The sequence below is a fragment of the Chiloscyllium plagiosum genome, unplaced genomic scaffold (genome assembly GCF_037043375.1).
Source record: "Chiloscyllium plagiosum isolate Xiang-an unplaced genomic scaffold, Cpla_swu_hap1 HiC_scaffold_18, whole genome shotgun sequence".
NCBI classification, from domain to species: Eukaryota; Metazoa; Chordata; class Chondrichthyes; order Orectolobiformes; family Hemiscylliidae; genus Chiloscyllium; species Chiloscyllium plagiosum.
The window spans coordinates 15,013,620-15,030,928 of NW_028270156.1; the positions used below are offsets into that span (position 1 = coordinate 15,013,620).

Sequence of the window (17,309 nt, forward strand, 5' to 3'; positions counted from 1 at the left end):
AGAAAAATGAATTCTTCCCTCCCCTCTACTTGTCAGCACCTTCCTTCATTTCATCATCCTCTGTCCCCTGCTCCATTGCTTTGATGCAACTTCAAGAAATGAGAGCATAAACTAACAATGAGTGAACGTAATGCCTTGAAATTGAGAAGACTAAGTAGAATGAGGAATCTGTAGCGACATGCTGCTTCATGAGAGACGCAGTGCGAAACTGTTTGGGTCTGTACCAGTATGTGAACTTCCCTACTGATCTTGCATTCTCTTCTAGCTCAGTGGTCTGATTCTTGTCGGGAGTCCTCAGAATCCCTCAACGAACACCACCAAAAATAAATGAACTGCTCAGTCATCATATTGTTTGGATAAAAGAAACACATTTCAAAACTAATTCAGTACAATCCTTCACTGCATGTGTATGAGGTCATATTTGGGATGTTTTTAAGGGTCACATGAGGTTGTATAAAATGCAAGTATTTCTTCATGTAATGCAATCTAACTATTTGTTTTTCTTTTTATATTCTGAATTAACTTTGTAGCAAATTTATTAAATTACAATAAAACTTGCATATTGATTACAATGTGTTGATTTTGATGAATTTGGCAGAAGCCTAGTTAAATATAACACACATCATGATCTAACTTAGAAAATGTGGCTTATGTTGATGTGGACCTCTTCATTCATAAATTTAGAAAGAAAGATTGTGCTTTGGAATTACTGCATCATGTTATACTTGAATGACACAAAAATTATAAATTTAAAGCACATGGTCTAAAATGGCATTGTTTCTGCAATACCTATTCTTGGTATCTCTCAAACTTACTTGCAGGACACAGGAACCATAGTCTCCTGTTTACTGCAGTGATATAGCAAATGGGTATTAAAAGAATGTTTTAACCATGTAATTACATAGTCGATAATATATCACTGTCAAGTCCCATATCTTGAGAATCTCTACCGTATTTTACTCTTAAACACAATTAACACCTGCATTTAGCTGTCTGTATCAAAGGACCAAATTAGCAGTAAGGCTTATATTCAGTTGAAGAGAGTGTAAAACTAGTTTATTGGGTATTGTGCAGATCCCGTTGCATGTCAGCAGTGGAAGATTATTTTTTAAAAACTGCTCAAGCAGTAAGATAACTTCATTTAATCTTTTATTGCAGGCAGAAATTGCCATTAACATTTTTTGCATTCCTGCTTGAATTTCCAAGATGCTATCATTTATCAAGAAAGATCCCTCCCTCCTGTCTAACACACTTGAATAATCCCTACTTGCAAAGTGGTGAATGGCACTGTGTTGTACATTCGAAGATAACTGATCAATTGCACAGAATTTTATAAGATCTTTCTGTTTGAATGAGTAGTATGTATTGAATGTAGGATTGCTAGTTGATAGATTGCACTGTTATCATTGTGTGTGACTTCTAATTTTATGACGTAAATTTTTTTAAAATTTGCTTTACGACACTAAATAGTACACTAATGCTTCCAAATAATCTCTGGGTAAGTGCCTAAATAGAGGCGGTAATACAGATTTTCCTTTGAAATTAAAAATTCCAATTAACAATATTCTTGTTCATTTTTAATTTCTGTGGCAAGAGCTTTTGAGTTTATTGAGTGGTGAACAGAAATGTATTCTGACATAACAGAACCCCAAGTCTAATTTTGCTGAGAATAGAAGAATAATGAATGATCTTGTCAGAGGATTCCAGTGTTTTAAAATTATTGAAGTTTTTTGTGAGGGGAAGGGCAGTTGCTTCTGACTTGAATTGCTTACTACAAGACCAATTTTGAAATCAAGAGTATGAACAATTTTTTGTGTCTCAAGCAAATAATAAAGAAGTAATAGAATACTTTTGACTCAAAGCTTTCAAAGATAGGGATCCAGCATTTTGAAATGAACCTTAGAGTTCCATCTTGCATATTTGATGATATTTTTTCCTACTTTAAACCAGATTTATAGTTACGGGGTTTTTGGATGTAGGGAGGTGGTGCCATTATTTTAAAATCTTGATTCTGTGCTTTCATTCAGGAAACCAAAGAGAATCACTCAAGCATTTATTAGCAATTGAAATGAATTATTCTCTTCTGTCCTGCTTTTGACTAACAAATCTACAGTTCAGAGACCACCGCCACTAGAAACTAATGGTCGAGTTCAAAAGCTGACACGTGATAAACAAATGTATTAATCATCTGAGTTACAGTACAGATAGTGAAGTTCTTAATAAATATTGCAGTTTTAAACTTCAGGCAAAATCAAGAAAGATTGACTAATTTGTCCAAAAAGTGTGTATCTTGTTATTTTGAGAATGTAGATGCTGAAATGACATTTAATGCCCAGTTCAAGTTGTCGTACAAAACTATGATGGTGGCTCATCAAATTCCATTGAACCATTTTGTAACAGTTGCTTTCATTCTTTCTTTTTACAACTGAATGTCACACATTATGTGCTTTACTTTAAGTTCTCTGAAGAGGCCTAACAAAGCTGCTCAACTTTCCATGAGCACTGTATTCTGCAAGATCCTTTTCTCATGTGACTAATGTTTCTGGTTACTTGAATAATAAATCTTGCGAACCTTTCATAATGTGGTTCTGCATATGAAACTTAAATTAGTGGGAAGCTGCATGCAAAAAACATTGACAAAAGCCAGCTAATTACAGATTTTCATTGAACTTGACTTGGTAATTATGATCCGGTCTGTTATGGTGAAGTCTATGTTTCTAATCATAAACTGATCCTTTTAATCTACTCAGTAGTCTTTGAAGCAATTAAGAGTTCATTAAACAGTGCTTTGGTTTGGTTCACGTGCTTGTTTTCTGTTTAGCTGTACTTTTTCTAAAAACATGCTCAAGATAATTCTAAACAAATGCTGTAATCTTTGTACAGACCTATCATCACTTAACATTTTACAAATGAATTGTTGGTGTACATGTCTAATTGTATGCAGCTGCTAATGACATGTACTCCACCATTGATTTGAACTGCTTTTATATCAACTTGTAATTTTAGTACTCAACTGTTAGTGTTGCAAAATCTATCAAATTTGCTGCTTTCTTAACCCACTACTAATTTTGCAATGAGACTAGCACTTTACAATTCACAACTATGCTATTGGCTGTGAGCCCTGGCATTTTTCTTCAAATAGCCATGACGCCAAAAAAGAAGTGTAACTCGTGAAGTATTAATGCTATTGTGGGAGGGAATGCAGTGCATCTTTATATGAACTCTCAGTGCTCAGCAAATCTCACGTATTTGTTTTGTAGTTGCACCACTGTATATGTCTATCCATTTTTAGTTCATTTTGGCAGATGCATTTTGTGTCAATTTGTAAAACCTACCAAATTGAAATTTCTGCTGTGGATTCAACGATTGTTTGCTGTAAGAATTTTGATTTATTTTTAAGCCATGCTTAATTGATCACATCAGCCCTGATTTTGCAGTGGTAATGTTGGTGAAATGACATTATTACTCCTTTAAAACTGACAACAACCTTCAAGAGTCCATGTATGTGCAAAATAAGATGAATTTTAGAACTTGCCATTTCAGAACCAGTTCTGCACTTTTCCAGAGAATGTGCTGTTTGGATTCCCTCAACCCCTTTCTAGCCCCCAGGTTACAATCTCTGAATCTGTGAAGCGCCAAAATTTTCCATGACTGCACTGTTCTAACAATGCTGGAAAACCTTACACCTTGTTGAATGAGGTGCTACGTGTGAAGTCAGTATGGAACCTAAAGAAGGGAGTGTTGCTGAATAAACAGATCTTGGAGTGCAGGTTCATAGTTCCTTGAAAGTGGAGTCTCAGGCTGATAGGATAGTGAAGAAGACGTTTAGTATGCTTTCTTTTATTGGTCAGAGCATTGAGTATAGGAGTTCAGAGGTCATGTTGCGGTTTTATTGGACATTGGTAAGGCCACCTTTGCCATATTGTGTGCAATTCTGGTCTCCCTCATATAGGAACGATGTTGTGAAACTTGATAAGAATCAGAAAAGATTTATAAGGGTAGGAGGGTTTGAGCTATAGTGAGAAGCTGAATAGGCTGGGGCCGTTTTCCCTGGAGCAGCGGAGGCTGAGGGGTGACCTTATAGAGGTTTATAAAATCATGAAGGGCATGGAAAGGATAAATAGACAAGATCTTTTCCTGGGTTGGAGGAGTCTGGAGCGAGAGGGGATAGGTTCAGGGTGAAAGGGAAAAGACTTAAAAGGGATCTAAGGGGCAACTTTTTCACACAGAGGGTGGTGCGTGTTTGGAGTGAGTTGCCAGAAGAAGTGATGGAGGCTGGTACAATTACAACATTTAAAGGCATCTGGATAGGTAAATAAATAGGAAGGGTTTAGAGGGTTAATGGACAAGTGCTGGCAAATGGGACTAGCTTAATTAGGATATTTGATCAGCATGGACGATTTGGATCGAAGGGTCTGTTTCCGTGCTGTAAATCGCTATGACTCTAATTGTTTCAATGCACATTTATCAACCCAGAAAAACTAATTTTATAATTGTGGGCTATCTCCATTATTATAAATTTCCACATTTTAAAAGTGTAGTCATATTGATATCTTAGCTTCTGTCTAATCAAACTTGTTCATTTTGGATTCAGCCTGTTTAAATTAAAAGTGAACTTTAAAGTGTTTTTAAATTCCTGATTGGCTGTTTATGAGAATTTTTCAATTTGATTGGCTGCTCACCTTGTTTGCAGACATCGCAACTAATGTGCTCATGGAAATTCCTGTAACTTGGGATTTAAGGTGCCGACCAGACAGTGGAAGTCTGCAAACACCTTTCTTTGAGATCAATGGCGGGTACCCCGCTTTATTTTTCTAAAATACTTTTTGAATTAACAACCTACTATCTGCAAAAACACAGTATGGCCACTGATCGCTGGTTCAAATGATGATGATCTTGAAAACATATTGGAAGTATTCTTTTGCACTATCTTGCCTCAGCATATTAAGAACTTCCGTGAAATATTTTAAACTGGACACAAACAGACCATTAAATTTGCTGCTCCAAATCATATGAACATTTAAGTTACAAACAGACCAGATTCTTAAGCAATTACCTAATTAACATAGAAATATAGAATTGGAGCAGGAGTAGCCCATTCAGCCCTTCAAGCCTGCTCTGCCATTCGGTATGATCATCCAACTCAGTACTCTGTTCCTGCTTTCTCCCCATGTCATTTGTTCCTTTTAGTCTTAAGAGCTGTATCTACATCTTTTTGAAATTAAATATGGAGACTCTCAGCTGTCCAGGGAATTCACATGTTTGTCATAACGACATAACAGGCATTTGCGGAAAGTCCATGAACTAGGAATTTATATAAGCTTGTATAATGTTCGAGTTCTCAATTTTAAACAATAACCAGCAACTCAGTTTTATACTTTAAACAAGAGAAAAAAACTATTTTATGTAATTATTGCTGAAAGTTACTTTCATAAAAAGTGGTAAAGTTATTGACAAAAATACAAGCAAAGGTTTGAAGTGAATAAGGATAAAAACTACACACTATAATATCACTAGATACCTAGCTTGCTGCTATGTTGTCTTCATGAAGGGTTGAAACTTGAGGTCAGGTTGAGCATCTAAAAGTAGTTTACATTTGAGGTAAAAGCAGGGTGGGTCTTTCAGTGGTGACCTTTTTTTTCAGATTTGAGAAGATGAATGTTATTCCCCAACCCGGCAGATAGGTTACCATGGTTTCGCTGTTGTGAAACCAGTTATTTTGTATGCCTGCCGAGAAGGCAGATAATTGGACCATGGTAGGTTGAAGCCCTGAGATGCTAATTGTCTAAGCAAATTGCCAACATGGCAGGATGGGGGGTGGTGGCAGTGGTGAGTATCTCTCCAGGGTCACTCTATCAAAACACTTCACCTTCCCACTACTTACCTTGGCATTTCACTGAAAGGGCAAATCACATCCAATGTCTTCAGATGGTGTCATCTGAATGGCTGTCCTCAGCCAGCCTTTAGATATCTGCAGTAGATGGGACTTGAACCTGGGCCCCCTGGCTCCGAAAAAGGACAGTGCATTGCAACACACCATAGCACCCCCATTCCTCTCTTTCCCCCCACCCCTAAGCAAGCTTTTATCACAACCAGACAAAATGGCTGAAAATGTTAACCTTGATAAATCATTGTTCCATAAAGAAAAGTCTATTGTGCTAGAATTCCTTATGATGCCCTCCTTGCTTCCTGTTAATCACTACAGAAGCTTTGAGTTATGAAATCTTTGAATTGTTTAAAGATCGCTTGTGATTAGCTGTTAAAAAAACACAATCCAATTGTTTGCTTTTGGCTACAGCTGAATCCACAATAGAGGTCATGTGATGTTCAGAAGGCACATTGCAAGATGTGTTGGTCTCAATTTTCACGACAATGGAGAATGTCTCCTCTTCGGTGAAAATTTTAGAAAATCTTTGGGATTCTTTGCAGGCATGTGAGGGTCAGGTATACTTTAAGCCACTGAGAACAGCCCAAATTGTTCGCACTGTCAATAAGTGTTAACGAGTGACCATTTGCTGGTAATTGTAAAATAATGTCAAACTGATATTTTTGGATTAATGTTTTTCTCATTAGTGCATAGAAAGTAGAATTTTAAGTCATAATAATATACTTTTCACCTCTGTGCTTGGGTGCTTGATACTCAATGAGTTGGCATGGTAGCTGAAAGGATAAAGGATCATTGGGATCAGTAGTAGTCATAGGTTGTCATAGGCAATATAAGAGGCTATGGGGGTTTTGGTAGAGGGCATTAGGTTGCATAATGGTGGGGCCAGGGAAATGTGCAGTAGTGAGAACTGGCGGATTGTTTATATTTATTTCTTTGTGAGAGGTAATCCCACTTGGACCTGTTCAGTGAGTTTTTGATAAAGTTAATGCGCCCTTCAGGACTGTGAAAAAGCATACTTGTGGATATGAAGTGTATAAGCATATTGGACTGCCAAAATTGTCAGTTGATCTGATTCCCAATCTAGCCCGCTCCCAGACTTAAAATGGAAAGTGTGGATAGCCATTTTTAAAGGGTTGTTTCTCAATGCTAGGATTTCGCCTACCTCTGCTCACCAATATATTTCTGAGACATCTGTTTGTTTAAGGATGGACCGACAGAAAAGAACCTTCCAAATTGGCGTGATTCAATGCTCTTCCCTGAAACCAATCAAAAAGTCTATGCTGCAATTGAATCATTCTTTCACAAGCAAAGATGCTGAATATCATAACTCCTCCAAGGTGTTCACTGACAATATAGTAACTGTACTCAATGTGACTACTTACCTTATTTCGAAAAATACATTGAATTCAAAAGGTACAAGATAAGGGAAATATTTTGATACCTCCTTTTTAAATTCGCTTGAAGTTGATGAGGAGGCAGAGTTCCACCAAAGGGCATCAAGCTAATTTCAAGTAATGTAAACAGTCAAAGTAATTATCAGCAATATCTTCTAAATGGGAAATCCCAACAGAGAGGAGGACTCCACAACTTGTTTCACCTTTAAGTGTACGTGAAAGCCAATCTTCAAGAAATTCAATTGAAAGAAATCTGTTTCTGAGAATCTTTAACTTGCAGAGCCCTTATTTTGACTTCATGGCATCCACTTCATTCTAGGAACTAGACCATCCTTGTCACGGATGGAGACCATAAACCAGAGACTGAATTAATCGTAAACTATATCAATCTACTACTGTAGCTAATCTTTATGTGCATGTGGAAATGAGTGTGTGAAATGTCGTGTTTTAAATATGGGGTGAGTCTGTGAGGATGTATAACCTTCTTTATATTAAAACTCCCAAAGGTTTGCTCATGAATTCTTTTCAATAAGGAAACTCACCTCTTGAATAAAAAACATGTCGATCATAGGGATTAAGGAAGCATGCAAATTCTGCCTATGGCGGTACCAATGACTAATATAAATGGACAACATTACATTATACTTTTCCCCTCACACTATAATGTTATAATTTAGTGTCGCTTATGAATGATTTACACATCAATGACTTTGATGTAAATCATTTGTAATGTATATTCTGTCTTGAACTGCAAAAACCACATGTATAAACAGATAATCTGTAGTATATACAATTCTCTATATGCATGGACTTTGCCTTTGTAATTTGCAAATCTGAAAGGAGAATTAATACAACACTGCAGTATCTAGTATGGTACCAAATTCTGCTGATCAGAAAGAGTTCAGGTTTGATACTGACCTGTGCTAAGTTATCTGACATCATCTAAGTCTGGTAGTGAAGCAGCACAGAGTTGACTTCAATGTACTTGAGCTGTAGGTGAAAAGAATCTTTCGGTCTCAGATGATTGTTACTCACTAGCTCCTACTGAATAGTACTTGTGTGTAAACTTTGGATGAAGACAATAAAGGTTTCACTGTTCTATCCTTTTATAGTTAAATAGCTTGATGACATTTGATGTCAGATTCAAAATTAAAACTAGGCACTGGGTTATGTACTTGACCCTGTGCCACAATAACTCAGCATGACTCACTAACTTTAAAACAGGGATGAGACTTAAAAGATGACATTCAGTAAGTATGATTTATGTTTAATTTTAGTAATGAAGTAATGGCAGAAATAAAACAAATCTAATTACCTTGTTTATTTGCTAAATTGGTAAATTCAGACACTGTTTTATAACTTAGAATAGACAGGTGAGGTTAATAACTAGATTAATTTTTTTAATCATTCAGAAAGTCAGTAACAATGTTTGGAATTTATGATTACATATAGGTGTGGCGTGAATTTCCTGACAGGTTGGTGGGATACCCAGGGCGACTTCATTTGTGGGACCACGATACTAATAAATGGAAATATGAATCCGAATGGACGAATGAGGTCTCAATGGTATTAACTGGAGCAGCTTTCTATCACAAGGTACAAGTACATTTTATAACTAACTTTGCCACAGGCAATAATGCAGTTGCTATATTTTGTGCCTATGGTATTGACATCACAGACTTACAGGAAAAAGCATGGTTTCAAATGCATTGTACTACATATTCCACAAAATTTTATAACCTTGCTTCTCTAACTTTTACAATAATGTGAGAAAAAGCTAGCCTGGGGAAAAGGTCTTCAAATTAAAATAAGACTTGCCTGGCTGTGAGTGAAAATCTGAAGTTCAGCAAAAATATCAATTTAATTTTGGATGAAGGTTACTGGGAATTCTGTGACACCAGAGAAGACAAAGTGTCAATTTAAAACTGACCATCCAGTCAAGAGAACTACATGTAGAAATATTTAAACAAATTTAAAGGGCAGCAGGAAAATGTAGAATGACTGTAGAGATGAAAGCTGCGTGATTTAATATATAACATTGCCTTAAAGTTTGGATTTTATACTAGTGGCCCATGGGTATTGGTCTGTTTTTTTGTGAAGGAATTTTAAAATGAGCTATGTTGGTCTTTCTGGAACTATGATTTTAAACCTGTATGCATCAAAGAACAGATCTGCAAAGCTATCGAGAGTATTCATGGAAGTTTACAACAGGAGAAATAAAACATTGACAGACATTAGCTTGCTTTTGCATTTCGAAAAATCAAAGATTGATCTTAGCTTAAAATATCCCAGAGATTGGAAAGGTTTTGAGGCAGTTTGAAGGAAACTTAACTGAAATTTGATACCAATACAATTTTCTACAAGAGAAAGGAGATTGTTCAAAGGACTTAAGGAAATAGGTTACCTAGTGAATGAGTATGGTTTGGTTAAAAATCTGTGCTTGTTATTCAAAGCTGAGAAAAAAAATCTAAGATTTCAGTTGTGAGAATGATCAAGGGAAAAGACCTCAGCTCAATACACTGGAAATTAGATGAAGCGTTTATGTCACAACTGAGGTTTGATATGGAAGGAATTTGTCTGAATTTTTGATGAACTGTGAAATGGTGTTGTTGGGGAGTAGGTAGGATTTGATTTTCCACTATATTTGAGATCTTTCAAACTGTCTTATATGTAGGTGGTTTAGTCTTATTTGATGCTTTTTATGTTAAAAATGAAATCGGCAAACTTATGTTTCAATGAAAGGCCACTATGTTAGAAAAAAACTAAAAATAAACAATATGATCTATCAAGCTAGATTTTATTCTGAAATCTCACTTGCTTAATAATAACATCAGCTGGGATCATAACATTCTTATGAGAGAATTGATATTGCTGACCTGCACTGAAAAGCTATTTCAAAGATGTGAGTTCATGAACTAATGCAAGACTGGAAAAATTAAATTGATTAAAAGCAAAGTGCTGTGAATGCTGTAAATCTGAAATAAAAAGAGTAAGTGCTGGGGAAATTCAGGTCTGACAGCACCTGTGGTGAGAAAAACCGAGTCATGGTTTTAGTCCAATATCACTCATCTTCTGTTCTGAGACATTTCTCCAGCACTCTCTACTTTCATGATAAATGAAGTTAAATCAGCTTCATTCCTGATGAAGGGCTTTTGCCCGAGTCGTTGATTTTCCTGCTCCTCGGATGCTGCCTGACCAGCTGTGCTTTTCCAGCATCACTCTAGTGTAGACTGATTTCCAGCATCTGCAGTCCTCACTTTTGTCCTTAAATGCCGAAGTGTTTGGTATTGAGACGGCATTAGTAAAGATGTCAGCAGTAGATACGTATTTGAGCAGCAGCATCAAAATAGCATTAAATGTGACATTGTGGCTTGTGTGATGACTACCAGTATGCGTCAGAGATGATAAAATTACTGTCAAATTTCGGAAAGTCTAAAGGCTGAGGTTGGAAAGGGGAGAACACTTTAGAGAAAGCACAAAGTTGAAAAAACAGATAGATAAAAATGAATATAATTATTACCCTTGATTCCCTGTACCATTTGGAAAATAAATTGTGTTAAAAAGAGAGCAATTTACCATATAATATACAGTATTATTTTGCTAGTCAGCAGGCATGTATGACTAATTATTTAAGACTAGTGTATTTTATTGTTAAATATACTGAACTAAATTACAAGGTTTTTTTAAGAGATTTTCTTAGGTCAGTTATTAGACTTTTTTATTGCGATGTAAGTTTTTCAAATTTGGAAATAATTTGCTTTCTTTTAAAAATACTTTTTAATAGAATTGTACAGAAATTAACATGTATCATGATTACATTTATACATTAATAAGTTTTGATATTGCTGGCAAGACTAACCATAGAATCCCTACAGTGTAGAAAGAGGCTGTTCAGTCCATTGAGTCTGCACCAACCCTCTGAAAACCATCCCACCCAGGCCCATCTTATCCCCATAACTCTGCATTTACCATGACAAATTCACCTAGCGTACTATGTGGAGTTTGCATGTCTTCCTATTTCTGTGTGGGTTTCCTCCCACTATCCAAAGATGTGTGGGTTTCCTCCCACAATCAAATGCCCAACCCTAATTGCATTTGGGATAGCAGTGATGACCTGCCTTCTTGAATTGCTGTAGATTATGGAGTGTAGTTACATCCCCATACTAATAAAGTATGATGAATGTTTTTCTGAACCTTGTATCCTTTTGGCATTTTTCATTGTCATAGAATATGATGCTCTCTGATGAAAGGAACATTGTGCATGAAATAGCATAATGCAATCTAATACAAGTGATTTCCTCTGCTGTTGCTTCTGGAGTTAAACAACATGACAGCTCTTTCAGGTTTCTTTATACTAATTATTTTATTTTTGCTGCTGGCTGTGCTTTGTCAGTGATTTCTTTTCCTTATTCTTTCTCTTATTGGTTAAGATTTTCCTTGGCTGTTGCCTTTTTACTATTTCTATCCCACTGCATTACTGTTGCACAGAAGTAGAGAAATGTTAGTAGATCCACTGGAAGCTGTTGAGAGGATTTAGTAAAGCTTTTTATTTACATTATGAGGAATTTTGATACGGTGATTTTAAAGAATTAATGATGAGGGATTACCTATTTAAAATAGTCACAGGGAAATTTAAGAAAAAAAAGGTTAGAAGAACTTACTTCACACATTTCTGCAATGAGAGGATTGTTCAATGAGAAGGGAATGAGTAGGCTGGGTCCTTGTTCTCTGAAGTTAACAAAAATAAGATGTGGTCTCATTGAAACACATGGAATTCTTATATTTCAACAAGGCTGGAAAGATTTTCACCTGGCTGTGTAAGGGTTATGGTCTCAGAATATGGAGCTGGTAATTTAGGTTTGAAACAAGAATAATTTTTTTCCCTTCAGTATTGTGAACCTTTGGAATTTTTTCCACCAGGGAGCTGAGGATGCTTGTGCGTTCAGTATATTCAAGTTACAAATAAGGGAAACCAGGATTATGGTTGGGAAGTAGAGCTGAGACACCAGATCAGCCATGATATTATTCAATGATATAGCAAGTTGTAAGGCCTAAGAGGACCATTCCTGCTCCTATTTGTTTTATATTACAAAATATCAGAGCTGTTGGAGGAATTGTGTTTTTTTTAAGCAAAAGAAAGTATTTTAAAACAACTTCTGCCCTTCACACTAATAGGATAGGGGAATATAGTGACTAGTAACATTGGCTAGATTAGGAAGTGTTGCATTTGTTGGTATAAAATTTAGATATGCCTGTGGAGAACATGGTTTGTTATGAAATAGTTGATTTAATAAAATCTGCAATGTTTGAACATCTATAAGGTAATAGCACAAGATTAAATTTATCCAGCAATAGTTGAATGAATGAAGTTCAAGGTGAATTTTTTTTGACAAGTCATTAAAGGCAGATGTTGAAATCTAGATTAGTAAAATAGAAAGAGAAGAAAGATCATGAACTTTGGTTATAGTCCCATTCAAAATAGATAATTATGACCAGAAGAGTTTCTGAGGAACAGCACAGGCAGCTGCTATTCATAATGTTGATGGATGATCTTGATGAACATACCTTACTTCTCACAGATATTCTAATTTTAGCACCACAACCCATGGTATGGGACACCGTATATCTTCAAAGTAATCAAAGAGATTAGGTAAATCAAGAAGAATTGAATGTTATGCCAAATTGAAGTGTTTTAAAATTCTGAAGATTATCCAATTGGAAGAAGTATGAAGTCACTGCTTTGCAATATCGAGAAAAAATTCATGAGAATTTCAGATTGCAATCAATCTTGATCTTGACATTTGTTAAATCTAAGGAGGGTCAAGAAAATGTATAGCAGCATTTTTGAAGCCAAGAAGCAGCAAGACAAAAAATGCAGCAATGTTTAGTTTTAAGAATTGGGAGCATTAGTAGGCCATCAGCCTGTCAAGTCCTCTGCGCCATTTAATAATGTTATAACTGATCTAGATTATGACCATAACTCTAATTTGCTGCCTAACCCTTATTAATTTTGATTCACTGTATGTAAGAAGTCTTTTTAACTCAACCTTGAATGTATTCCCTGACCTAATCTTCACTGCTCGCTGGAATTCCAGACATTTAATGAATATCTGGGAGAAGAAATTTCTCTTAATCTCATTCTGCCATATAGGAAAACATCCACTCAGCATCTGCCCTATCAAGTTCACCCAGAATCTTGTATGTTTTAATAAGATCACTTGTCATATTTCTAAACTCCAGTGAGCCCAACTGTCCAACCATATCTCACAAGAAAACGTCATCCGAGCCCTAACCTATTAAGCATCTTTTGAATTTCCACTGTAATTGTATCTGTCCTTAAATAAGGCGAAGAAATCTGTATTCCATCCGCATGATTTTGTTTCATCAATGTACTGTACGGTTGTAGCAAGCTTTACCGACTTTTATACTCCATCCTGTTCCAATGCCATGTGCCTTCCTAATCACTCAAATAATAACGTTTTGTGAAGAGGAAACTTCACATCCTTTGATGCGAGTGTGTACTATAGTTTCTCTCCATTTAACTAACATTCTGCTTGTTCATTCTTCCTGCTTAATAGGACAACTTCATATTTTCCTACATTGTAGCTGAAACATTAATTCTGTTTTCTCTCCACAGATGCTGCCAGACCTGTTGAGTTTCATCAGCAATTTTTATTTCTATTTCCAACTTCCAGCATCCACCATTCCTTATTTTGCATTATTTCAATTTATAACTTGTAATAATAGACTCTACGTGAGGACTTAGCCTTATGCCTGTGTCCCACGAGATCCTTCTCTACACTCTCACCAAGTCTTTATGAGATCATTACAATATGTTAGAATATGCTGATATTCTAATATAGTCATGATTTAAAAATAGACATTTTACTATAAAGTTATTTCAAGTGAGTTTTGAGAAGATTTGTAGCTCAGGTTGAGGTTCTGGATGTAGGTTTGCTCGCTGAGCTAGAAGGTTCGTTTTCAGATGTTTCGTCACCATACTAGGTAACGTCTTCAGTGAGCCTCCGAATGAAGGCTCTATCAACAACTCTATCAACAAACACATTGACTTGAATTCCATTTACCACTCTGAGAAAACCAGGACATGACATCACCATAGGAAATGATGTCACCACAGGAAATAACATCACCAACTCAAGGAAACTCAGACGTATAAATAGAAAGCGGGCTACCCCACCAGTGCTTCATTCAGAGGCTCACTGACGATGTTACCTTGTATTGTGATGAAAGGTCTGAAACGAACCTTCCAGCTCAGTGAGCAAGCCTACATCCAAAAAGTTATTTCTTTTCAGGAACAGAGAGGATGATTAGCAGGAATAATGAACTAAATAAGATGGTTAAAAAAGACTCATTCAATAATTTTCTTTCAAAGGTTTTTAACGGCAAAACTCAAAGCTCAAGGTTAGCTACAATTTGTGCAAACTATTAGAACTTGTGTAAGCTTCAACATTGTAACTTAAAAAACAATGACAACAGCTTCTGGATTTCTGCATTTAACTACTCATGTGCAGGCTCCAGAAGTTACCTGTTTTAGATGAGTAGTGATGTCAAGCACTGACAGTTTTACCATCATTACTGCCAGAAATGCAAACCAGTAATGGCTTTGGTAAAGCATGTATAGATTGACTAAATGTCACCTGGCAATTTTTTACTGTCAGAACTCAATTTTATGATGAATTATTTTGTTGTTTATCCCTTTCTCCATCTCAAACCCTCTCCCACATTTTTTTCTTTATTTTCATTGATTTACTTTCATTCAACAGTCCCATTGTTTCTTAACACCAATTTTCTATTGTCATTGAGCACCTTCCCTTGCATGAATTTTATCTTGCTTTGTTGATAGGAAATATTTACAAGGGCTATATAAAATCAAAACTGGCCATAATAATTTATTAATAACATGCAGACAGTAACACTAACACAACTTCAAAAGCATGATCAAAATCTCACCATTTATCAAATAATAGTTTAATTAACATTTCAAATTAGAAATTTTAATAATTTTTATTTTATGTGCATATTAACTGTAATGTTGTAATGTACACAGTGGCTCAGTGGTTAGCACTGTTGACTCACAGCGCAAAGACCTGGGTTCAGTCACAACTTCGGGCCACAGTCTGTGTGGAGTTTGCACATTCTCCCTGTGTCTGTGTGGATTTGCTCCAGGTACTATGGTTTCTCCCCCCAGTCCAAAGATTTGCAGATTAGGTGAATTGGCCATGCTAAATAGCCTGGTAGTGTCCAGGGATATGGACATTAGGTGGATTAGCCATGGGAAATGCAAGGTTATGGATCTGGGTGGGATGCTCTTTGGAGGGTTGCTGTGAACTCAATGAGCAGAATCTGCTGTTTCCACATTGTATGGATCTATGATCTAATACTTTCTAATAGACTTATATAATACTTTTTATCTTTTCAGTATTTTAATTACTTATATACCTACAAGATGCCAGGTGATATTAAAAATTGGGTGGATGCTCATATGAACTGTGAGGATATTGCTATGAACTTCTTAGTAGCTAACATGACTGGAAAAGCTCCTATTAAGGTATGTTTCCTTGAGTAACAGAAAGATGAGCACAAACATAAATCATACAAAGTTGTTATGTTTGTCTGCCAATCCTTAGTATGTTGTAAGTAATTAGAATGAATATAAAGTAGATATACATTTTATGTTTCTTTAGAAAATAAGCATGTAAATCAAAATTATAATTATGTAAATGCAGAAATGATTGATATTATAATCTGTTTATTATTTTAAAAATTCAAATCTTAACTTTTAATGTTGTTAATATTGTTTTGTAAATAACCGTTGCGAGGGGAAGCCAGCCATGTAAAGTCAGTATCGAAAGCATTGCAATTTTGGTTTGTGCAAAGCCTCTTGGGTGCTATAAACTTTGTCGCCTTTACAGTCTCTAAATATTCATAGAATCTGTCAGTCAACTTAATGAGAAAACCGACATAGGTTAATAAGATCCTTTCAAAGTAGGGGAAGCAACATTTCATCACCTTTTGATTGTACAGGCAACCAGTGCTTGTACAAGGCATCTAGAAGTGTGAAAACAATCGTTAAATAAGTTTTAATGGGTTGTCATCACACACTTTCAATGAATGTGAAACCATTCTAGTAATTTTATTGACCTCTTGTGAGTTGAAATATGCCTTCCTGAGCCAGATGGAACTTGAGCAAAATGTTCTGAAAGGATGGTGCTCTCACATTACACTGCAGGCGTGCTTGAACATCTAGCTGGATTAAACATGCCATTAATATTGTTCGAATTATTGTGACACGCAGGTGACCCCACGTAAAAAGTTCAAGTGCCCGGAGTGCACAGCAATTGATGGACTGTCACTAGACCAGACCCATATGGTTGAACGGTAAGTGCTCCATTCCTCCCATGTATTTAACAGCTTGTGTCTGCCATTTCAGAAGTGCCCAAGAAAAACATGCATGACTGGTTCCAGATTTACAGCCCACTTGGAAAATGTTAGTCACTGCCTTCTGCAAAAAGAAAGTTCTGTCAGTTTACATAATTAATGATATTGAAATTGTTTGAACCTGTTTACATGTTTAAGCAATAGTGTCCTAAATTTCACAATGTTGCAGTAGTTTAGGATGCATCAAAGTGATTCAAAGTATATTGCGAGTGCATTAGAATTGTAGGAACTGTGTTGAAGACTGAGACCCCAGTTTTATTTTATTTCACCATTAGAAGTACTGGAGAATAGTGCTCGTTGCCACTTCCATTTTGTTGTGAGTGCTTTGAAGGCATCAATACCATGAGCAATTTCATCATTCTTTACAGCAAGCTTTGATGAAGGATAAATGTAACTTTTAAAACCATTGTAAAATAGTTTAACAAAAACCTAAATGCATTTATTCAACTAAAAATTTGTCAGCATTTGGCTTTTTTGTCATCTTCTCAAAACATTAATATTCCCATGTTGTCCTGTTTAACTTTTTAAAACATCTCAATGTCAAGAATTTAAGAAATGCTTTTAATTTT

General features: G+C 35.9%; 1 protein-coding gene across 5 annotated transcripts in view; it reads left to right on the top strand.

Moving 5' to 3' along the window:
• The window catches only part of ext2 (exostosin glycosyltransferase 2), a 194,624-nt gene that overhangs the window by 170,171 nt on the left and 7,144 nt on the right, over positions 1-17,309 (top strand). For all 5 annotated transcript variants that reach the window (XM_087996312.1, XM_087996311.1, XM_087996313.1 and 2 more), the window contains 3 exons: positions 8,734-8,877; positions 15,722-15,850; positions 16,598-16,680. In XM_087996312.1, coding sequence (XP_087852438.1) covers positions 8,734-8,877; positions 15,722-15,850; positions 16,598-16,680 — 356 coding nt within the window. The remainder of the gene's footprint in view (positions 1-8,733; positions 8,878-15,721; positions 15,851-16,597; positions 16,681-17,309) is intronic.